Source organism: Propithecus coquereli, unplaced genomic scaffold (assembly GCF_000956105.1).
Source record: "Propithecus coquereli isolate 6110/MARCELLA unplaced genomic scaffold, Pcoq_1.0 Scaffold81, whole genome shotgun sequence".
In the NCBI taxonomy this organism is placed as follows: domain Eukaryota; kingdom Metazoa; phylum Chordata; class Mammalia; order Primates; family Indriidae; genus Propithecus; species Propithecus coquereli.
Genome location: NW_012154285.1, coordinates 5,781,119 through 5,804,933, shown reverse-complemented (window position 1 = coordinate 5,804,933; position 23,815 = coordinate 5,781,119). Strand labels below are relative to the sequence as shown.

Below are 23,815 nucleotides of genomic sequence, written 5' to 3'. Positions count from 1 at the left end.
CTACCAGAAGAGACAGACTAACAAAACAAGTGAATGCTACAAGACAGCATCATTCAGTCATTCAACAAACACGTACAGGGTGCCAGGGGACGCCATGGTGAGTGAGATAGGCTTGGTCCCTGCCCCATTGGAGAGCAGGGAGTCCAAGCAGGGAGTCGAAGGTTCATCAGAAAATCAGACAAACCAATGTAGGATGCAGCTAAGGCTGAACATTAGGGGAGAGAGGAACATAGTGCTGGGGGGCCTGGTCTGGGTAGTTGGGGAAGAATGGACAAAAGTTAACTAGACTAGTGCTTCTCAGATGGGGGCAGTTTTGCTCTCCGCCCCCTCCCCTACAGTTGGCAATGCCTGGAGGCATTTTTGGTTGTCACAATTTGGAAAATGGGGAGTTGCTGCTGGTGGCTCCTGGTGGAGGCCCACGATGCTGCTCAGTGTCCTGTAATGCACAGGACACCACCCTCTCCACAGCCCGAATGGCAACAGAACCCAGGCTGAGAACGCCACGCCAGAGTCAAAGCTCCACAGATGCCTGTGGCTGTCTGTTCCTGGGCAGGGACAGGGGCCCTGTCCCTGCACAACTCTGCTGGGTGTTAGCTGAAGACATGTTGAAAGGTCCTTCACCCGACAATCTCAGGTCGGATGACTAATGAGCCGGAGTGCGACCTTTATATAGCTCCAGACCTGGGCATGAAGGACCAGGTTCGGCTGTCGCTGTGCCATGTTCTTCAGCAGAGGGGCTCTGGCAGGCGGGCAGAGGAGAGCTGGGAGAAGCTGGGGGGGCGGGGAGGTCAGGGCAGCAGCTGTTGTTGGAATCTGGGCCTCACGGAGAGGAACAATGGCCCGGGAACGCCAGGCATGCCACCGAGACAGCTGAGCCCGCGGGCATCTGAAGGGCACCAGTAAAAATGGGCTTGTCTAGGTGCCTCTGTCCCCCACTCAGGCAAGGCAGATGACCGAGGGCTAAAAATACCAGGGAAGAGAAAGCCACCAAAGGGTTGCCTGGCTGCCTGAGGCTGCCCCGAGTTCTGGGATCCCCAAGCTTCAAAACCAGAATGTCACGGGGTGGGGGAGATAAGCGTGGGTGGTGGAGTGTGACAATCTGGGTTTGAAGCCCAGAGCCACTAGGTGCTAGCAGTGGGGCCTTGGGGAGTGACAACTCCTCTCGGACCCTCAGTTTCTTCATCTGGAAAATGTGCCTCATGTTAGTCCCTTCCTCATAGTGTGGTGAGGATTAAGTAAAACGACAGCTACAGCACTCACACAGTGCCTGGCACACAGGGAGCTTCAGGTACGTGAGACGATGATGATGTGATTTCTTCTGGAACCTCAGTTTGGTGAGCTGACAGTGCAGTGGCTGGATGGTGGCCACAGTGGGCAGACTGGCCTTCCCAGTCCTTATTACCCACCCTAAGGATGGGGCACAAGCCTTGTTGTCCCCTCGAGGACGGGGGAGGTGGCTGGTGGGGGGTGCCTGGTGGGTACCATGTGCATAGCTCCGGTGATGGGTGCACAGAAGGCCCCGACTTCACCACCACCCAATATATTAATATCAGTGTAGCAAAACTGCACTTGTACCCCATGAACACATACAAATAAAAAATAAAGGCATCAAAAATAAAGTATACCCTAATTTCAAAAAAAAAATCCCCTCAAGGACCCAATACATGAGCACTTGTACTCTGCTAGCTCAGAGCATCTGTCCCCAAGAGCTCTGTGTGACGGGCCTGGAGGGTGAGGTAGGGGCTGGAATAGGAAAAGAGGCTGGGAAGGTGACCGGGAATAACCACACGCACACACACACACACACACACGCACACACAAACGCTCTCTCATGGTGCGTGTGCTCTGTGGCTGGCACTGTGCAAAGCCACTTATACTCATCATGCAAGTAACCGTGTGGACGGTGCTTAGACAGCGTGTGGCACAGAATACGCACACGATCCATGTTTGCTGCTATCGTGAGGGTCACAGTTATCTAGTTTTACTTTAATGACACTCTTCTAAGGCAAGCATTATTGTTTCCCCGATATATCAAGTGAAAACTGAGGTTCAGGGTGGCTAAGTCACTTGTTCAGGGCCCCACAGTCAAGGAAGTGGAGGAGCTGACCTGGAATCCAGCTTTCAAATCATTGCACCATTCTGGTAGGTCAGGGTCAAGTGGTAAAAGATCTTAACTGTCAGGCCAAGGAGGAGAGACTTCCTCCTGAGGTAGTGGGGAGCCACTGCAGGTTCTGGAGCATGTGCAGTTCATCATGAGAGTGGGGCCCCGGGGAAAGGATTTGGAGTTGGGGTGGGTGGAGGGCAGGGGTAGAAAGGCAAGAGAGGCAAGGCCCCAAACCAATGGGGACCGACTACCAAAGGCCAGAATTGGAGCAGAACTTGGGGGAAATGCATTTGCAAGACATTTTAGAGGCAGAATAGACTTTGTCACTAATAGGGCAGAATCAAGATGGCTGAGGATTTTGATCTGGGAACCTAAGAGAGGGGTGAAGTCGTTGATAGAGAAAGGTTTGGGGGAGGAAGAAAAGAGAAAATAATTCATATGTGAACATGTTATTTCTTTGACCTCCATCTCCCTTGACATGGGGCCCAGCTAGCGGTCTGGAGTAAGAGCTGACATTTCTGAACATCACTATGTCCAGCGGTATTCTAGAACTTTACAAGTATCAGTTAACTCATTCACACCTCACAATAACTCTTTGCAGTAAGGGCCACTATTACATATTCCCATTTCACAGGTAGGGAAACTGAGGCACAGAGAGCTGATGTCACTTGTACCCTGTACACACGGCGCCCCATCAATGTGATTGACTCATCTCAAGGCACGAGGCCTGGTCCACCCAGGTCTGACTTGCCGGAGAAGCCGCCTTCCCTGCTTGGCGGCTCTCACTGACGCCCGGGGGCCCTGACATGAGGAGATAGGCGCTATCACTTGGTGACAACGTCCACCAGCCACCTGGCTTTGGGCTGGCAGAGCCGAGCATGCCTTTGTTCTATCAGGAGGCGGCTGACTTCATCCCCCGTTACGCCCTGCGGCAGGTTAACCCATCGTCCTGCTTTACCTCCACCAGAAATCACAGCGAACGCTGCATGTGGCACTTTTCTGTGCCAGACTCTGTCGCAAATATCAGTCCTAGATGAACTCTGTCAAGTACTGATATTAACACAGGTACTCATGTGACCTGCTGACGAGTTTTATAAAATATCCACACAGAGAAGGGCTTCCGCTTCCCCTTACAGGGTGGGACCGAATGGCTTAGACTTGAATTCCAGGAGCTAAAGCAGAAAAAGCCCCTGCAAAAGAAATGAATTCAAATATGTCCCCAGCCAGGCCTGGATTAAAAGCTTTAAAAGCCCCAAAGACTGAAGAGATGCTGGTTCTCACTGCCTCATATTGAATGAAAGATAAAAACAGTGCTGAATGGTCCAGCTAGCATTACAGCATCCTACAGCATTCTCATACTGCTACATGGTCACTATTTGGTCCCTTTAAAAAATATATTAACCTTTTCCCAAAAAAGTTTGTTGGGTTTTTCGTTGTTGTTGTTCTGGGCTCGCCTGCCCAGCTGGTGCTCTGAGCGTGCATGAAGCACAGCCCGGCTCGGCCACGGAGGGGACACCACTCGGGGCCACTGTCAGGGAGCGGGGAGCTGGGGACTTCGAGGAAGGTTTCCAAGGCCCATGGCGCAGTGGAAAAACCCAGGCAGCGTGTGTGTGTGTGTGTGTGTGTGTGTGTGTGTGTGTGTGTGTGTGTGAGAGAGAGAGAGAGAGAGAGAGAGAGAGAGAGAGGAAATCTGGAAGGCTGAGTGCAATGTGATAGCCTAGATTAGATCCTGGAACACAAAAAGGACAATAGTGGACAAACCAGCGAAATCCGAGTCAAGCCAGGAGTTTAGTCAACACTAATGTGCCAATGTCAGTTTCCTCATTGTGACCAACGTGTCATGGTCACGCAAGATCCTAACACCGGGGGAAGCTGGGCCAGGGTGAAAGAGAACTTGGCCGCTTTTCCGTAAATTCTAAAATAAAAATTTTATTTTAAAAAAGTCTGGAAGGAATTTGAAGAAGTTCTGGAATGGCAAAATGAATCCACGGGGCTGGAGGTGAACAGGTGGTTACTTCGGGGAGGGTTGCCTGCGAAGGGCCTGGAATGTTCCGTGTCCTGATCCGGGTGGTGGTCACACAGTCCGTGTGCATATGTAAAACTCACGGGGCTGGATGCTTAAGAGGCGTGCACTTTGCTACGGGCGTAGCAAATTTCAAAAGCAAAGAATAAAAAACATAGTCTGCAAGACTTCACACCAAACAGCACACACCGGTTCCCTTTGGGGAGGATGTGACCGCAAGGACAGAAAGGGAGCCTTTACCTGTAACACTTTGAACTGTTCTGTAATCAGAACGTGCTCATTCACATAGTATTAATTTGACGTTTTCTGGACGTGTGGCACACACAGACAAGGGCACACATCTTCACAAACGTAGCACACCTGTGTGACCAGCACCCAGCTCAAAATACAGAACATCCTGGCTCCCTTAAAGACCCCCTAATTATCTGTTTATCTCAAATTCCGCTTTAACCGGATGTTTGCTGTATTTGTCGTGTTTTGCTAAACCTGGCAACCCCACCCCTGCCGTTGTCCCACAGTCTCTCCCTCCCTCCATCCTGGCCTCTCACAGCACAGATTCGTTTTGCCTGTTCGTGCGTATATCGTTTGGAAATTAAAAACAAAATGTTTCCTTTAAAAAATGTCACCAGCCATGATCAGCAAAGCGGGGATCAGAGGTTCATAGGAACCCGAAGTTTCCTTACCTGGATCCCTTCGTTCCAAGGCCCATGTCCACCCAGTAAAAGCAAAGGAGTCAGATCCAAGTTCAGATGGAGGCATTGGCTCTGAGAAGCCCCAGTCTGAATTTTTCCACTAGAGTTAAGTTCTCTCTGCCCAGAAGAATGTCAGATTTTTTTCTTAATCCTTTGAGTTTGTGAATTTTGCCAGGATATACCTTGGTGTGTGTTTTTTCCCCAGCCTTCCAGCTTGGAGGTCGGGAATCCTTTCAATCTACAGCTTTTGCTGTCTTCTTGGCTGAAGAACATTTCCTTGCATTACTTGCTTACTTTAGGTTTGGGTTTTTGGAACGTTTGCTATTTGCATTTCTCCCTTATTTTGCTTTACGATATTCCCAAGATATCATCTTCTAGGCCATGATTCAACTTGCAACAGGAACTAACACTTTCTGCAGGTCATCTGCTTAATTTTTAGTTCAGAAACCAGGTCTTAAAGCTCCAGAAAGTCATTTTGGGGTTTCTCTTGAATTTCCCTTAGGCATTCTTTTTATTTGGTTTTGTTTTGTTTCGTTTTGTGGAGTAAACCAACACTTGGGCTTTAAAATACAATAAAATTAATACACTGCTCCGCTTTCAAAATTGAGGATTGTTGTACATATTACAGTTGGACATAAATTCCCATTTTCCTCAAATTGAAGCTTAACACGTGTGTGTCTCCCCTTCGTCTGAGTGAAGCTTTACAGATGTACACGAGGCCCTGCACGTAGCGGGGCTTCAACAGATACCTGTACTTGAATTAATGTCCTTTGAATTGGGGGTCAAAATCATTCTTGCTTAAAAGCAGTCTATATATAGAAGCATTGCTCACAAAATTGCCAATGAGTAATTTTTTTTAAATTACTGTTCAGTGAAACTGACCGTTTTTCTTTCTTTCTTCTTCTTCTTCTTTTTTTCTTTTGGTGGCTATTTCCATGAATTCTAACACACTTAAGTTGTATTGTCACAATGACTATTACTCAGCTGTTGCTCTGTTGCCTCCAGCCTGGGCACCAAAGACGCCCACGTCCTAATCCCTGGAGTCCAGGAATACGTGACTTACACGACAAAAGGAATTTTGAAGATGCCATTAAATTAGGGATCTGAAGAGGTGGGGAATCTCCTGATTCTCCAGAGGTCCTTAAAAGATGGGGAAGCAGCAGCTGGTCAGAGAGGTTGGATCCAGGGATCGGAGTGACGTGGACCACAAACTGAGGAACGTGGGCACCTCTAGAAGCTGCAAAGGCAGGGAATAGATTCTCCCCCAGAGCTCCCAGGAGGAATGCGATCCTGCCCACCCATTTTCTATGTCTGACCTCCAGAAAGGCAGGATAAGAAATATGTGCGGTTTTAAGCCACCAAATTCATGCTAATATTTTTATAGCATAAATGGGAAACGAATACCTTGGTTTGCTTTCTGGTTGTTGTGAAAGTTGCCATTCGGAATGACCGTCCCAGTGCGCTTCTCTCTGGCCTCCGAGAGCCGCAGGTGAGCAGTGAGCTTTCTCTTTGGGGCAGTGGGACTCGGGTCTGGTTGCTGTTAACGTACTAGCTGCAGGAATCCTACAGGCAGGAGAAAGGTAGGGCGCTCAGGCCCGCAGGCCCGCGCCTCTCAGGCAAGATGCCTTCGCCTCCCAGCCTCGAGGGCAGAGGAGCCCCAGCCCGCCACTCGCCTCCTGCGCACGCGCTCCTGAGGGGGAGACTTCCCTGGATTCTCCGCTCCGAGGGCCTCGTCCTTGGTCTTGGGGCTCCCGGGGGGTAACCCAACCCACCGCCGGGGGTGGGGAGGAGACTTCGGGTCTCCAGTTCTCCCACCAGAGCCCGAGGCCTAACCCACAGCCTGTGGGCGCCAAGACCCGGCAGCGCGGAGGCTCCGTGCCCTGTGCAGGCCGCCATGTTCCCAGCATCCCCCGAGACGATCTCACTTAATCCTCCCAGCAGCCTTTACGCGAGTGTGTACTAGTATGGTCTCCATTTTCCAGATGAGGAAACTGAGGCCCTGAGCGGGTTAGTGCCCTGCTTGACACCCCACGCCTCTCGCTATCCAGCCCGAACTCTCCTCCTGGCGCCCCTTGCATAGGCCCAGCTGTGCAGGGGCCCTTGGGGGAAACACACACCGGCCCGTCTCTGTGGGGCCCGAGCCCATCCTGAGCCCTGACCAGGGCTCCCCACCCCGGCCACGCCTTCTCCACGTCTGCTGCGGCCGCAGCAACCGTTGCGCTCGGCCATTTATAGCTACTGACTGCTCACACGGTGTTTTAACGAAAATCCATGGTGTGCCTATTAGCTGGGGAAACATTTATTCTGGCGTTGTCAGAGAATCTTGGACAGGAAAGCTCCTCTTGACTTGTGCACATGTGTGTGTGTGTATGTGCCTCTATGCACGCGTGTGTGTGCGTACACGGGTGTGTCTTTGCCCGTGCACGCCCCAGTGTGCACGCCACACACGCCTGTGCGTGTGTACGCTGGTGTGGGCACACACGCGAAAACACATCTTTTGTGATTAAAGATTCCATTAGAAGAGGCTCCCGGGTAATTCTAACCCATGTGTGACTAGAGGAAAAAAAAAAGCCCACGCCTTTTTTTGTCACAGCAATAAATAGCCTTGGGTTTGCGTGCCCCCAAACTGAGACTTTTCTCTCCACCCGAGAAGGGAAGTGAGTGATAGCTACCGTTTATTCAGGGCTTGCCTGGCCCTCACCTGCTTTCGCCCTCCAGAAAATCTAATAAGAAAACTTATTTCTTTTTTTATGTTCCAGAAAACTCCAGCCCCACGGGTCCTTCTGTTCCTCAAAGACTCCAAATTCATCTTCCTTTGAGGCTTTTGCAGTCCCCACTGCCAGGAGCCCCTCCGCAGTTTCTGCTCAGAGGGACCCACCCGGAGCCCATGTCAGGCAGCTGACACCGACCCCCGCATCTCATGCCCACGTCATGTTTGTTACGGCCTGTGGTTATCTGGGTTATGCATTTATTAATTTCTTTTTATCCATCTTCCCCTTGCACGTGAGCTCCAGGAGGGCAGGGAGTTTGTCGCTTTGCGGCTGTCCCCCGCGAGCTAGCACAGCACCCAGCACCCAGCAGGGCTCCAGAAAGGGGAATGAATACTGTTCCGGCATCAGCCTAGTGTCCCCACCAGCAGGGAGGGGCGAGGGGATGTTCTCCTTCCACAATGATTGCGAGCGCTGAGTTTTTGCTCCCTGAATCCCAAGGCTGTCTTTGGTTTTCCCAAAACCATCCTGGGAAAGAGTGTTCAATAAGAGTGCCTTGCACTCGGAGAGCGAGCTGCTATTTCCAAGGCCCTTGAAGAGTCTGGACTCTGTGTACCTCAAGATGGGGCCACCCCCAGCTCCACCACCATGTGACCCTCGGTGGCTCACGTCACCTCTCCAAGCCTTCGTTTCCTCATCTGCAAAATGGAGGCACAGATGATAATGTGGTCCCGACCCCACAGGGTGGCTGGAAAATTAAATGTGGACATGAGCCCGAGGACACAGTGCCTGGCACGTAGCAAGTGCTCAGTAAATAAGAGTTGTCATTTCTTTCCTCATTCAGCGCATATTTATAGGTGAGCTGCTGCTGTAGGAGCTGGGGAGATGGCAGTGAGGAAAACTGAAGAGGACCCTGCCCTCGAGAGCTGACTGTCCCCTGACACCGAACAAAATAAACAAGCACATTGCATGATGTGTTAGGAAGTGACAAATGCCGTGGAGAAAAAGAGAACAAAGAAGGGAGATGGGAGACAGGGGTGAGTGGCTATTTTCAATAGGGTGGCTGGGAAGGCCTCATACAGGTGACATTTGAGCACAGGGGTGTCAAACAGGTGAGGAGGGAGAGAGCCACTCTGCTGACCTAGGAAAGGTGTCCCAGGCAGGGGTCCCTGCAGATGCAAAGGCCCTGCAGTGGGACCCGGGCCGGATAAGGAGAGAATTTTCACCATTTCCTCTCCCTGCCATTGTCTTTCTCAAAACTGACAGGCACAAATGTCTCCAGTCCAAGCGCTGCAGAAAGCGCACAGTATCTCTCCCCGTGACCGTGACCCAGCCGCTGTCTCTTTAACCTTGAATGCCTTTTGGGGGCTCACGTGTCACCCGGTGGCGAGTGAGCGGCCCTTACTTCAGAAGAACGGCATGGGATAGGGGGGCCTTAGGTGGCGTCCACCTCACCTATTACTGCCAAAAGTGGTCATGGGGTTATTTTTAAACGCGAGGAGGAAGTATTTATTGTTCCTGGGCTGAGGAGGGCTGGGCAGCGTGTTGAATTCTTCTCGGGAAGCAGTGCCGGGTCCCTTCCACCATGGTGAGTAGCAAGGGCTCCGTGAGGCGGGGATGCCAGGTGGGTGACAAGGGGAAGCCACCCACAAGCAAAGGACCAAAGCGGAGCGGGGAGAAAGGCGGCTTTCCGGGACTCCAGCCCCTCGTGGAAAAAGCACTGTTGGCTGTGTGCGCACACAGGAACCCCAGTCAATGCCCCGATAGGCCACAAATAACAGCAGCTCCCGGGGACTCACAAAAACAAAATAAGAGAGTTGGCTTTTTTATGGCTTGTCTACTGACCTCTCGAGGAATCAATAACTCCCGGGGCTTGCAAAATGGGATTGAACGCTTTTAAGGATCAAATTGTAATTCTTTTCTCTTGTTCAGGCAGCTGGGGAAAAGAATCTTTTGGTTTTCACCTTTTGAACTTGCAAATTTTGAACTTGCAAAACCTTTCTTCCTGTGATGTTTGGTTAGGTGCCCCCCCCAAAAGCAGGCAGCCCCCAAACTAGGGTCAGCTCAGGAGGGAGATCAGGGGCATGAACTTTGGAGTCAGAATGCCCAAGTTCAACTCCAGATCTGCCTTTTTGTGGCTGTGAGACCTTGGGCAAGGGACCCAACCTCTCTGAGCCTCGGTTGCCCCCCCCCATAAAATGGGGATGATAATAATAGCATTTATGGGACAAAGCAGTTACAAGAATGAAATAATAATAACCTCTGTACAGTGCTCAAGTGTTTGCTGTTATTTAAGCTCAGAGGGAAGTGGGTTCGGGGAGAGAGGGTACCTCACTCTTCTCTGCATTGTTGACACGGTGCGAGGACAGAACATTTAGAGAGGAGATTTCACTGCCATTTGGATCAAGGGAAAGTTGTGGGGTGGGGGGAGCAGTTGGATTTTAACATCCTGAAAAACCGTCATCTCGTCTTGGCATGCATCACGGCTTAGCGAACCTGACTTTTTCTTTCCCTCCAATCAATTCTCCTTCTGTGCGTTACTAAGCTTTTTGTGCAATGCCCTGGAACAAAAGCGGCTGGACCCTGCCGGGGGCTGATCCAGAGGTGTGGCCTCCATCCCCGGAGACACACCGGCACCTTCTCATTCGCATCGGAGCCGCTGCAGGAGCCACGATCTCTTATGACTCACCAGGACCCTGAAGATCTGGAAGAACTTTATGTTGTGTCCTTTATCCCTCGGGCACCATTGTTCTGAGATATGATGTGAACACCATAACCCATTTCACAGATGAGCCGCCGAGCCCCTGCAAGATGGAACTAACCCACCCAGAGAGGGGGCCTGATCTAGTTTCTAATTCCCAGCCTCTGACTCTTTTAATCAATTCTCTTTCCTCCCCAGGCACCTAAGAAAGCTAAGAAGAGAGCTGAGGGCGCCAACTCCAATGTGTTCTCCATGTTTGAACAGACCCAAATCCAGGAATTTAAGGAGGTGGGTGCATCTGTTCCATCACCCGCCGGCATGGAAGCCCCACCTGGTAGAGGGAAGCTTTCTTTTGTTCAGATTCCCAGCAGGGCTCTTTTGATTAGATGTCTTTATCCTCCCAACAATCCCTAATTCAGTCTGAATATATGTGTGAACCTTTTAAGGAAATTATTTTTTTTTTTTTTTTTTTTTTTTTTGAGACAGAGTCTCACTCTCTTGCCTGGGGCGAGTGCCCTGGCGTCAGCCTAGCTCACAGCAACCTCAAACTCCTGGGCTCAAGCATCCTCCTGCCTCAGCCTCCCAGGTAGCTGGGACTACAGGCATGCGCCACCATGCCCGGCTAATTTTTTCTATTTTTAGTTGTTTGGCCAATTTCTTTCTATTTTTAGTAGAGACGGGGTCTCGCTCTTGCTCAGGCTGGTCTTGAACTCCTGAGCTCAAACGATCGATTACAGGCGTGAGCCACCGCGCCCAGCCAGGAAATTATTTTTTAATTACTTTCGCTGATTATCAAAGTAAAACGTATTCCTTGTTGAAAATGTAGGAAAATTTTCCAGAAAAGCACAAAGAAGAAAATAAAAACTACCTACAATTCTACTACCCAGAGAGAATCGGTTCACACTTTAGTATATACCCTTCAAGTTATTTTTGTTATCTATTTATACACTGATTAAGCAAAGTCACAGTCTTCTATGCCCCCTGATTAGTACCTGCATTTTTTTCTCTTTTAAGAAATTCGGCATCAAAATTTCTATCATTTATTTAAACCATTTCCTATGGTGGGATGTTACATTTGTAACTAATGTCTTACTATTATAAATAACACATCTTTGCTCGTATTTCTGGTTATTTCCTTGTGGTAACTTCCTAAAAGCAGAACCACTGGGTCAAAGGAACTTAAAAAACAAACAAACAAAAAGAACTAAAACCAAGCAAACCTGCTGGTCCAAATTGCCCTCTAGAATTACTACACTAATTCCTCCTCCCATCAGCCCCGAGAAGAGAGTATTTTTTTCCTACATTTCCAACAACACTGAGTATTAATAGTTAAAATAATTTTTTGTTTGCAATCTAGAGATGAAAGGCGGTATCTCCTGGATTTCAAATTTTACAGTTTTCTTTTATTGAACACCAGCTGGGCTGAAACCCTGTCACATTCGATGGGAATGTGCCTTATTAAGCAAACCTAAGGACCAATTAGGCAAAATTAAGCCACTGCCCTTGAACTGAGAAGGACAGATTCTGAATTAATTTCCCGGCAGTCGTGAGGGCTCACACCGAGTCATCCGCACTCCCACTTGGCCCTCCAGAGGAAAGCACGCTCCAGCTACGCCAAAGACGCCGTGTTTGCTATCAAAGGGGAAACCACTTGGGGCCTCCAAACAGGACGTGAACACTCGCACCTTTTGTCCCCCTTAGCATTCAGATTGTCGGAATGCCACAGCCCCTAGGCCACCAGGGAAAGAGAAATTCCTGGGACAAGTGTCATATCTGAACTTGAAATAGTCACTTTCCAGGGAGAAAGCTACACCCACCCCTTCTCCTCACTCTGCCCCAACCTCTGGAATGAGATCAGCTGCCGGGGTGTGGGCCCGGGGAGGGGGGGTGCGAAGATTTTCAGGGACCAGCTACAGCAAAGATCGCAACAGAGTGTAGCCATGATGCCTCATTTGTAAAATACTCGGTGTTTATAAAGCCCTGGGAGCGTCCCTGGGAGTGGGGAGAGATCACTGGCCCCATTTTACAGACAGCCCAGGCTCAGCAGTGAAGAGGCCAGATGAGACCCCAGTTCTTAACTCTGAAAAACCCAGCTTTATAGAGATATAATTCACATGCACTAAAATTCACTTTTTTTAAAGTGTACAATTCAGTGGTTTTTAGTACAGTCACAAAGTTTTAGAACCATCACCACTATCTAATTTCGGAACATTTCTATCACCTCTAAAGGTGACAGAAGGAAAAAAAGAAGAAGACCCCACACCCATTGGTTACTTCCCATTCCCCCTCCTCCCGCCCCTGGCAACCACTGATCCACTTTCTGTCTCTAGATTTCCCTTTTCTGGACATTTCATAGAAATGGGATCATACGATACGTGGCCTTGTGTGTCTGGCTTCTTTCGCTGAGTGTCACGCTTCAAGGCCCGTCCGTGCTGTGGCACGTGTCGGAATTGTCTGCCTTTGTATTGCTGGGTGATGTTCCACCGCGCGGACAGGCCGCATTCTGTTTGTCCATTCCGGAGTTGACGGGTCTGTAGCTGTTTGCAGCTGGGGGCTATAGTGAATGACACGGCTACGGATGTTCGTGTGCAGCTTTTACGTGGACGTGTTTCCAGTGCCCTTGGGTATACAGCCAGCAGTGGAATCGCTGGGGCACACAGTCACACTGCGCCTGTCCTTTGGAGGAACTACAGGCCTCTTTTCAATTGTTGACTCTTGATCTGATGTCCTAGGATGCCCCTTGAAGATCCCAGAATTCACTTCTCCTAGTCCTTGGCCCAACCTCTCGGGTAACTGTGCCCAGTTCCTCCCGCGCTGACCAGCAAATACCTCCCTCCCGCAGGCCTTCACCATCATGGACCAGAACAGGGACGGCTTCATCGACAAGAACGACCTGAGAGACACCTTTGCTGCTCTCGGTACGTCGCCCCTTCCAGTCCCCGTCCCCCCTGCGCAAGGGTTTCCTTATCCCACAGCCAGGAGAAGCAGGAGGTGGGACATCCAAAAAGGTCAAGAGAGTGTCACTTTCCAAAGAAACAGCTCAACCGTAACAGGCCTGTAAGATGAATTTTAGAGGATGGGAAAGAGATGTTTAGTCTTGGAGTGTCTTCACTTATCTTTTATTTGTCTCTTGAAGTACCTTGTTTCGGTGTGATTTTGAAGGCAATGCCAGCTCTCAACAGAAAATATAGAAAATTCGGGAAAGTATAAAGGGGAAAACGACATTACCCACAAGGTCACTTTCCACTGTTAACATTTCAGTCCCTTTCCTCCGAGATTGTCTAGGCACATCCGTTTGGTTTTGGTTTTTTAACTAATCAGAATCATTCTACTTTGAATTCACCTTTTAAAATATATCATCTCGACAGGGTGAGCATGAGTACAGGGAGCTTTTTCAAGATAAACATGTCCAATCTGCCACTCAACACCACTACCAACTCCCATCCTTAGAACTCAGGGCCACCACACACAGCTGTGCAGGTTGTGCACTGCACAATTCTACAGGGCACAACACTACTCACATTTGTAGCTACTGTAGCTTTTTATATTTACAAGCAGAAATTGTCTTAAGAAGGGGTGGCTTTTTCTAATTTGCACAAATGTGGGCTTGTGGTAGGACTAGAGCAGGTATGTCAGAATCTCCGAGGCTGTGGGTTACAGCAGGTATTACTTGAAAAATTTCCCTCGGGGGATGCTGATCTGTCTCTCCCACCTCCAACTGAGAAGGGCTAGTTTACAATATGAGCGTTTCCCATTGGAGTAAAAAATGAACATATCTGTATAAAATGTTCCAGGTTCTGAAGACACTATTTTAAAAATAACTAACCTCTCCACACATCGGATGTTTGAGTCGCTTCCAGTCACCTGGTTATTATAAATAACACCGTTGAGAACATCTCATGGGGATCGTTGACTCGATCCCTATCTCTGATTATTCCTGCACTAGATTCCTTGAGGTGGGATTACAGGGGCAAAGGCCAGTGTCCTGACAGCTGCTTCTCTCCCAGCTCAGAGTCCCTGAGTGTGTTTCTTGCCCTAGGACGTGTGAACGTGAAAAATGAAGAAATTGATGATATGCTCAAGGAAGCTCCAGGTCCAATTAACTTCACTGTGTTCCTGACCATGTTTGGGGAGAAACTTAAGGGTAAGCACGTGTGTGTGTGTGTGTGTGTGTGTGTGTGTGTGTGTGTGTGTGTGTGTGTGTGTGTCTTCACCTTTGGGCATGAATTAAGGCACTAAGAGAACAGATTGGGGTTGGCAGAAGACGGATCGCTTTCAAGGAGACAAAGTACCATTGGAAAAAAGAGTATAAACAGGGCAGGGTATGGTGGCTTGCACCTGTAATCTAGCACTCTGGGAGGCCAAGATGGGAGGATCGCTTGAGGCCAGGAGTTTGAGGTTGCAGTGAGCTATGATGACGCCACTGCATTCTAGCCCAGGCATCAGAGCAAGACCCTGTCTCAAAACAACAAACAAACAAACCCTAAAGACAGCAATTAACATTGCTCCAAGGCTTACCCTAAGCCAGGCCTCATGCTAAGCACTTTATAAACATGACCTCATTTAACAGCACCTAGGAGGCAGGTTCTATTCTTATCCCCAGTATACAGACGGGGAACTGAGGCTCAGAGACAGAAAGTCACTAGTCTGAGGCCACACAGCCAGGGAGTGCTGGGGTCGGGATTCAGACCCTAGTGTTTCTGACTCTAGATCATGTTTGACCTTGGGTTTGCTCAGAAAAAACTGAGTCCTCAGCCTTCTCTTTCAATATACCGAGACCCAGTGCTCAGAGGAAGGCGACGTCTTTCCTCCAAGCAACGCAGCCTTGCGCTGGCCCCTTCCTCTCTGGGGGCGCTTGGGCCCTGCCACTTGGGGTGCCTGGGTCCCCGGCCACCCATGGCACACGTAAGCTCTGTTTTCCGTTTCAGGGGCGGACCCCGAGGAGACCATTCTCAACGCGTTCAAAGTGTTTGACCCCGAAGGCAAAGGGGTGCTTAAGGCTGATTAGTGAGTGGGGTCTGGGGGAGGGGGGTTCCTGCCTCCCACCCCACATACACCCGACACCAACAGCTGCTCTCTCTCTGCAGCGTTCGGGAGATGCTGACCACGCAGGCGGACAGGTTTTCCAAGGATGAGGTAACGAAGTCCTTTGGCCACTCCCTGCACCCCAGTTCCTGGGCTCGCCCTCCAGGGGGCTCCACCTCCCTCTCTTGTCTAAATCACCCCTGATCCCCCAGCGATAGAGAACTAGCTATCGTTTACTGAACACTTGCTCGTTGCATTCTTTCAACCACCCTCTGAGGTAGGGACTAAGGTTATTGTCATTTTATTCAGATAGGGAAACTGAGGCCCAGGGAAGTAAAGTCACTTGCCAAAAATATCAACACCAATGCTAAATGCCAGAGCCTGGATTCAAACCCAGGTCTGTCTGACTCCAGGTTCTGCCTTCCTCACAATGCATAGAGACCTGGTTAGAGAATCAGTTTACTATAGCGTGAGGGTCTGCCACATACAGTCGTGTAAGTTGTGCACTGCACAACCCTCTGGAATACCAGTCTCATAAAATTCATCGTACACTGTATATTTGGTTTTGTAACAGTTTTTCCAGCAGGTGGCAGTAAAGTGTCTTGTTAATAATTTTTAAAAAATCAGTATATATGAAATTTTTCTGGCAGGTGCAGTAATGTGTCTGGAAGAAGGGGCGCTTTGGCTAATTTGCCAAGGTTCTACATGAGGAAGCAATGGTCCTGCTGACCTTATCAGTGAACCTTAATGAGCTTATTTAAAATAGTCCCTGTGTAGCCTCACATTTTACTAAAAATTGTATTTAGATTTACCCCTTCCCAAAACTCAAGCAGTTAAAAGAGCTGCCTTCGCCTTCCCCCAGCTGTGTGACTTTGGACAAGCTCCTTAACCCCTCTGTGCCTCAGTTTCCTCATCTGTAAAGTGGGGATAATAACAGAACCTACCTCACAGTATACTGTGAGGGTTCAACACGTTAATCTGTGTTAAAGTGCTGACATGTGTAAGGGTAATGTAAGTGTTAACTAGTAACTAGATGATGCTTTTTTAAAAAAAAAAATAATAACTAGCCAATACTTTTTAAATGGAGAAACCGCATGTAAAAAAAAAAAAAATCTAGATTTCTGACCTCCCTGCCCATGTGGCCACATGCAGCTGGCCATGAGCAGCTGTCACCTCTGAAGATGGGCCACGTGTCTCCATTTAGCCACGGTACCCACCTGGCCCGTCTTTCTCCCTTACAGAAACTGCCCTTGGAACACTCGAGTTCTCGATCCTTGCTTTACCCTGGTTGAAGGCTGGGTTTCTAGAATATCCCCGCAGGACGTTTCCCTGGGAGGGCGCGCGGGGTCCGTGCCTGGGGAAGGAAGGGCAGGGAAGAGGGAGTGCGTGGAGGGAGGCGTTGAGCCAAGGATAAGGCTCGAAGACAGCCATGGCCGACTCCCCAGGGGGCTGGGGGCTAGCAGAGCCCTTCGGAGAAGTCCCAGGTTGGGTGAGGTGGCTGGGCCCATATACCCCTGGCTGTGGGCCGCCCCCGGAAGGGCATGACCTTGGGAGAGGCGTCTCGCTGCAGCAGCTGGGCAACAAGTCCTTCCCGGGAGGGGCTCTGAGTGGCCGTCCCCGCACCCCCACGCCCCAGCTGCCGCTCCACTTGGCCCCGACTTCCTGGTTCCCGTCCCCTCGTCCCCAGCCCATCCTGCTGGTTGATTGCAGGTTGACCAGATGTTCAACGCCTTCCCCCCCGACGTGACTGGCAACCTGAACTACAAGAACCTGGTGCACATCATCACCCACGGAGAAGAGAAGGACTAAAAGGGGCTCATCTCTGCAGGGTGGGCTCTGCCTTCCCCTCTCTTCCTGCTGGCCACGCAGCTGCCCCTACTTATCCACCTCCGTCTTCTTTGCAGCCGGGGTGGCTTGTGGATACCACATGGCCACGGGCACTGCAGATGGAAATCCACCCAGAGCCCAAGTTCAAATAAACAGGAGGTCGCGTATATGGTCATGGTGCTCCTCTGACAGATAGAAGCACCTTGAGTAAGAAAAGCAAAGGTGGCACATAAGCCAGTGATGGCCCTGCTGTCATTATTATTATTATTGAATCTTAGTGACTCTTTATTTAATGTAGACCTTTGCAGCCACTCAGGACTGTTTCCTCAAAGGCCACATCTTAATGGAATGTCACCTGGATGAACACAGCCCTTCCTCCCTTCCAGAGAGCTCGAGCATGTATAGGCCTAGCTTCCATGACATCCGTTCCTTTGGGACACCACCAGGATGTTTCTCCCATAGGTATGTTAACATGGGCCCCATGACAAGGAAAGGAGGTGGCCTCACACACATGCTAAGAATGTGGCTCATTTGACAAAAATCACATCTGCTAATCATAAGAGATTGATTACTAGTTTCAGATAAAGTAGAAGCTGTCTTCACTCCTCTCCTGGCAAACTGTGGGAGGGGTACTGATTTCTGACCCTCTCTGGGGTCCAGGCCTGGCTGTGAGTGGACCCTTGATTTTGAGTGACCAAAGTCATGGCTGCAGCATTCAGGTCTATTATGGCTGCAAGAATCCCAACTTAGGAAACAAATGGGTTCACAGAACTAAGAAGTCCGAGGGCTTCAAGCACAGCTGCATCCAGGTCAAACACTGCAGTCAGAACCTGAGGCCTCTCCACTGCCCTGCTTTCCTTCATGTTGCTCCGCTCTCAGCGGTGGCAGAAAAGCTGCCAGCAGCTCCTGGCTGCCCTCTATCCCCTCAGCAGTCCTAGTGCAAAGAGGGCCTCTCCCTCTCACCAGCTCCACACAAGCATCGGGACAGGGGCCCCTGGGGTCTCTCCAGGACCTGAGCAGCCCCAGCCAATCTCAAGGGGCTGGGAGGTGCAGGCTCTGCGGGCAGGCCTGGGTCACACGATCAACCCTCGTGCTGGGGCTGCCATCAGCCCCCTCCCGACCACGCGGGCAGGTGGGAGGGGGTGGCCCGGAAGGAAAACCTAGACGGAGCGGAAAGGAGGCTTCGGGCGCTCAGAGCTTTCAAGAGAATCCCCAGAACCCAGGACACAGCTGAAGTCAATGCCTTGCTGGGAAAGAAGAGCCAGAACAGGGGGTGGGAGTGGAGCTGGGGGCACGTGGGAGGGAGGAAGGGCGGCGGCGGAGCCGGAACCGGGAGGGTCTTCGCGGCTCTAGAATAGCTACAGCGCCACCCCTGGGAGGCCCTCGGGGCCAGGCCGCCGATGCAACTGATGCAATCGCCCCCTGGCCGCCGCGGACTGGGCCCCTGGGTGGGGGGACCCAGGGGAGTCAGCGCCCCCACCCCCGTGACCCAGGATGACCCGCAGCCGCGCGGCCTCCGTTCGCTCCAGGGACGGCCCGGGCCGCGAACCCAGGACCTGGGGCTCCCGGGAGACTGAGTCAGGACGCTCTCCAAGGGCCGCCTGTGGTTCAGGGCCAGACACTTCTGTGAGCCGCTCGCCCGCGAGAGACACCGAGACACACACGTGCACACGCAGCCTCCGCGGCGCCCGCCCGCCCGGGTCTGCCACGCCCCACGTGGTTCCGCGGTCTCCGGGGCAATACTGTGGCTCCCACGTGGCCCCCGCACCCTGCCCGTCCCTGCTTCTCCGGGTGGCCCCTGGTGAGGGCAGACCTGTGCCCGTCACCTCCTCAGAGCTTCTCGGGGGCCGTGCGGACCCCACGCAATTCCTGCCCCCCGTGCCAGCTTTCGAGCCCCCCTCCTGCTCCTCCCCGCCACCCCCAGGGGCTCCCGCACCCCAAGGCTCTTGGCCGTGAGCTTGCGGAACAAAACGTTTATTCTTTCCGGTTATGGTACAAATGCGGCCTCGTCACCTCACATCGTCAGCTTCTTCCTGGACCTCAGCTCATCCGCCTTCTCCGGCAGACTGTCCAGGCGCACATCCTGATTCCGAGCCTCTCTCAGGACGAAATTGTCCAGCACGAACTGCCGCAGGCTGCTGTGGTCCAGGGGCTGCTCAACTGCACCAAGGCAAGATGGTGAGGTGTTTAGAACTCAGACCTAGCTCTGGGGCTGCCCTCCCAGGGACTGGGTCTCTCTGTCTTGTTCATGGCTGCCCGAGCCTGCTTTGATGTAGCTCTGTGGCACAGCGTGAAAATGCTCAGGTCTCAGGGAGGGGAGGATGGGCACGAGTGTCCTTCTCAGGGATGCCCAGACAATGACTGCTTTTTTTCTCCCAGACACGGATGTGAAGGATGTTTGGTTTAACATCAAGGGCACAGGTCCAGCATGTGCAGTTGTTCAGGATGTGCACTGCACAAGGACACCAAGAGGTGAATGGATGGGCTGAAATCTAGCCCCTACTTGACTGTGAAGCCATTGTCTACCCAGAGGGGGCCCCTTTTCCTAATTCATCTACCCAGAAGTAGCACCTCTTCTAATTGACACCTACAGGCCACAGGGGCTAGGGGCTAGGAGAACACAGTGTTTACCAACATTCTCTTGAACGGAAGTGCAGACGTTATCTGTAAGTTCCTGATCTTGTGAGGACAGCTTTCCCAGCCGCTGTGTCCCACCCCACCCCCAGCCCTGACCTTTTAGGAAACTCCAAAGGGCCAAGGGAGTTGTGCCAAGGTGTGTGACATCTAACTTAGCTTTCATACCCGCTAAAACAAAGGGGAGCTGTGTGCGTGTGTCTGTGTGGTGGGGGTCTGCTCCCTCCATCCTGAGCACTCCTGAAATGCTGCAGTGACATCGTCATAGCTCGCTGCTACCTCCAACTCCTGGCTCAAGCGATCCTCCTGCCTCAGCCTCCCGAGTAGCTGGGACTACAGGCGCATGCCATCATGCCCAGCTAATTTTTCTAATTCTAACAGAGACAGGGTCTCACTCTTGCTCAGGCTGGTCTCCAACTCTGCCTCAGCCTCCCGGAGTGCTAGGATTACAGGCGTGAGCCAACACACCCAGCCCCAAGGTTCTTTTAAAATGATTAAAAAGTAGTTGTAATCTTTAAAACAATACACAGGATAACTAAACTCTGGCATCTATGGCCAGGTCACCCTTACACCATAGGAAGTGGAGTCCACAAGTGAAGGATGCCAGGTGGCCACAGCCAAAATGGTACCCAAGGGAAATGACAGGCCATGAGGGCTCATCAAGACAGGGAAACTGAGGCCCAACACTGCAGCCCTCTCAGGCGCCTGGACACAGCATCCCCAGCCCTGAAGGCACAAGTTTTCTAGGAACCTCAACCCAGCGACCTGCACCAATGGGAAGAGAGAGAGAGAGAGAGAGAGAGAGAGAACTCACCATCATCCAACCTGTCGCTGAAGGGGTCGGCCCCAAGCACGGGCGGGATAACCTTGATGGGTTCTGGGGGCTTGAGGAGGCCAGAGCCGCCCCAGAAGGGGTTGACAAAGGGCGTCAGGATATGGGTCTCAGCCCTGTCCACGTCCAGGATCCGCCTGTAGGACTCCAACACCAGCAGGTCGTTGGTCTTCTTTTCAATGATGGCTGGAAAACAAGAAGCAGGACCAGGATGGCTGCCCCGAGACCCGTTCCTGGGGGTGCCGCCCCCCGCTGGACAGGAAGGGAAGGACAGGAAGTGCAGGGGGAAGGTCACAGGCTCCTACAAGGACATGGGCTTTCTCCTGGCTTACACCAGACATTCTCATGGGGACATCTCCCTTGGAGGGTGAAATGTGGTTCTTGGGAGGCAAAAATCTGACTCCTTAATATATCAAGCACGGGTATACATACAGGACATAAACAGACACACGGTACATCCGTGGGCTTAAAATGTCATGAGAAGGACAATTAGGAAAAGAGTAGAAAGGCTTCTTGTGGGAGGAGGGTGATAATGAAAAGAAGGTTGAGAAACACTGGGTGACACTGAAAATTGAGAGCTGGGGACAGCCCAGCCCTACACTACTGTACTGGCTTTTCCCTAGCGCTCTCTGTCTCAGGCCTCCAGGTCTTTGTTCATGCTGTTCCTTAGTCGCAGAATGCCCTTCCCTACACCCTTGCCACAGTAACCTCTATTGGTATTTTAAGCCTTAAGCCAGGCCTCGCGCCTGCAGGAATGTTTCCCTGATCTGGCTTCTTCGGGACAGCTGCCCTTCCCACTGTGTTTCCATAGCCCCATGCGGTCACGAGACTCATTCATTTGTTCGTTCATTCATGCTCCATGCACAAATGATTAGCCATGCACCCTGCTAGATGCCGAGGATGCAATGCAAGAAAAACAAAACTGTGACAATAACAGCAACAGAGACGCAGTCCTGGCCCCAACAAAGCTTCAGTGTATACGGAGGGAAGGAGAGAAAGACAAGTTAAACCAGTGGGCAGATAAATACAGGTATCCCTCACTATCCAGATGTTCACTATCTGAATTCCGTAACTACTAGGTTTGGATTTTCTAAAAAAATAAACCTCTCACTATCCATCTGTTGCCATTCTATCTAAAAATCAGGGACCAAAAATATTTGCATCTGAAACTTGCTATTGGATCTCAGAAACCTCGTAGATTCAGACAGTGAAAGCTATCAGCAAAGAGACAAGTAACAGGACAGCCGTGAGAGGCAGCTTCAAATGGGGCAGAGGAAGGAGGCCTTGCTGGAGAGAGGACAAAGAAACTGAGATCTGAGAACAAGGAGGAACTGGGCATGAGACAAGTCTTCTAGGAACAGCCCGTGCAAAGGCCCTGAGGTGGGAATGAGAGGTGGCAGCAGTAAGGAAGACTGGAAGACAGGAGAACAGTGTGGCTAGAGGTGGTGAGCAAGGAGGGGAGAGCAGGGCTAGAGGAGATGAGAAATGTTAGCAGAGGGCAGGTGACAAAGAACCTGACAGGCCGTGTGCAGAAAGAGTTAACACAGCAGGGCTGAGGCTCTCTGTCTCCGCTGAAAGGTCACTGACCAGGCTGGCCCTTGGCTGGCATCTGGGAACTTGGATTTCAGGAGGGTCCCCCACCATCAACTGATAAGAAGTGGCTCGCCGTGCCGAAGCTGTCTACACAAACAATGTGTTTATCATGTGGTTTATGCCAAGCACCTCGTTCCCGCTTTCCCTTTTCCGACGTTGCGTTCACTGTAACAAATCCCAGCCATGGGTACGACTGTGCTGAGTCCTGTGACTCCTCCTAGCAAATCACTGAATGTGGTGGGAGGGTTGGGGGTGTTTTGGGAACCTCCCAAACACAGATAGTTTAATTCCAAGAGCAGCAGAAGCCCTTCGTTCCAAATGGTCGTGATTTCTGTAGATGTACCCCCCGCCCCCGCACGCGGAGACACCCCTGCCTCGCTCCTGATCTCAGGAGAAAAACGTTCAGCTTCCCACCACAAAGTAGGAGGTTAGCTGCAGCCTTTTGTTGTTGTTTTTGTAGATGCCCTTTATCGAGTTGAGAAAGTTTCCTTCTAGTTCTAGTTTGTTAAGGGTTTTTTAAAAATCACGAATGGGTGCTGAATTTTATCAAATGCTGCTTCTTCATCTACTGAGCTGATCATACTGTTTTTCTGTGAGAACTATTCCTTTACTTAATCCTCCCACTAATATTTTATGAGGTAGATACTAGGTTTATACCTTATTTTTTTAACAAAAAGCATCAAAAGAGACCCACTTTTTCTAGATGAAAAAAATGAAGCACAGAGAGGTTCAGAAACTTGCCCAAGGCCCCACAGCTAGTAACGGTAGGGCCGGGATTCAAACCCAGGCAGGTGGGCTTCAGTGCCACACGTGTCACCACCAGGCTCACTACCACCGAAAGAACAAGTCCTCGTGCCTGGTCACAGAAAGCTCTGGAAATGGTTCCTAAGAGTCCGACGGGCCCCAGCTTGACTCACCAAAATACTGAGGAAGGTTGATGTCGGTGATTTTCCCCGTCTCCCCTAACTGCACCAGGACCTTGGTGGCGTCACAGTTTATCTTCTTAAACAGATGCTCCACCGAGTCCCTGAGATGCTCCAGGGTCTTGCTGATCTCGCTGCATTTGCTCTCGTACTTATCCGCCTCCTCCGTGGTCTTCTTCAATTTCTCCTGGTGGCAGAACCCAGTTCTCACCACGGGTCAGCCTCCCAGGGGGATATTCAGGGGAAAGGGGCTTGGGGGAGCCTCAGGGGCCAAGGTCTCCAAGCCACAGGTTTTCAAACCTCTCAGGGGGCATGAGGTCCACTTCATGAACTTCCGTCATGTTTTTTAAACAATGAAATAGAACAGTGAAGACGGGAAGGGAAATACTATGTGCATTAGGGTCATGGGGATGAACACTGTCTAACGTAGGCTTCACTTCCATGGATGTATGTGTATCTGCAGGTGTCCTGGGTTGTAGTATTTTTAAAAAGCTATTGACTCGTTTTTTTAAAAGCCCAAAGAGATACATTGCAACCCACTGCATACAATGTACATGTGTGTATATTTATATATATTATCTAATCAAAGTTTCACAAATTATACACACACACACACACACACACACACATATATATATATTTTTACAGATAGAGTCTCATTGTGCTGCCCAGGCTGGAGCACAGTGGCGTCAGCCTAGCTCACAGCAACCTCAAACTCCTGGGCTCAGGGGATCCTCCTGCCTCAGCCTCCCG

The 23,815-nt window shown here is 50.8% G+C and overlaps 2 protein-coding genes across 2 annotated transcripts in view; one reads left to right on the top strand and one right to left on the bottom strand.

Moving 5' to 3' along the window:
* Positions 1-9,060: 9,060 nt before the first annotated feature.
* Positions 9,061-17,108, top strand: MYL2 (myosin, light chain 2, regulatory, cardiac, slow). Its single transcript, XM_012663532.1, has 7 exons — positions 9,061-9,115; positions 10,427-10,516; positions 13,071-13,146; positions 14,268-14,372; positions 15,157-15,235; positions 15,316-15,364; positions 16,964-17,108. The coding sequence occupies exons 1-7, from the start codon at positions 9,113-9,115 to the stop codon at positions 17,060-17,062; spliced, it is 501 nt and encodes a 166-aa protein (XP_012518986.1). The 5' UTR covers positions 9,061-9,112; the 3' UTR covers positions 17,063-17,108.
* A 1,935-nt stretch (positions 17,109-19,043) lies between these two features.
* Positions 19,044-23,815, bottom strand: part of CCDC63 (coiled-coil domain containing 63) — a 31,617-nt gene continuing 26,845 nt past the window's right edge. The window contains exons 9-11 of the mRNA XM_012663530.1: positions 23,057-23,249; positions 20,529-20,732; positions 19,044-19,240 (exon numbers count right to left, since the gene is read on the bottom strand). Of these exons, the coding sequence (XP_012518984.1) occupies positions 19,095-19,240; positions 20,529-20,732; positions 23,057-23,249 (543 nt within the window). The 3' untranslated portion in view covers positions 19,044-19,094. The remainder of the gene's footprint in view (positions 19,241-20,528; positions 20,733-23,056; positions 23,250-23,815) is intronic.

Bases quoted from the DNA above. Each gene is read 5' to 3' on its own strand.
- MYL2 (XM_012663532.1), top strand. The intron at 13,147-14,267 runs GTACGTCGCCCC...TTCTTGCCCTAG, and splicing joins AGACACCTTTGCTGCTCTCG to GACGTGTGAACGTGAAAAAT. The intron at 15,236-15,315 runs GTGAGTGGGGTC...CTCTCTCTGCAG, and splicing joins GGGGTGCTTAAGGCTGATTA to CGTTCGGGAGATGCTGACCA.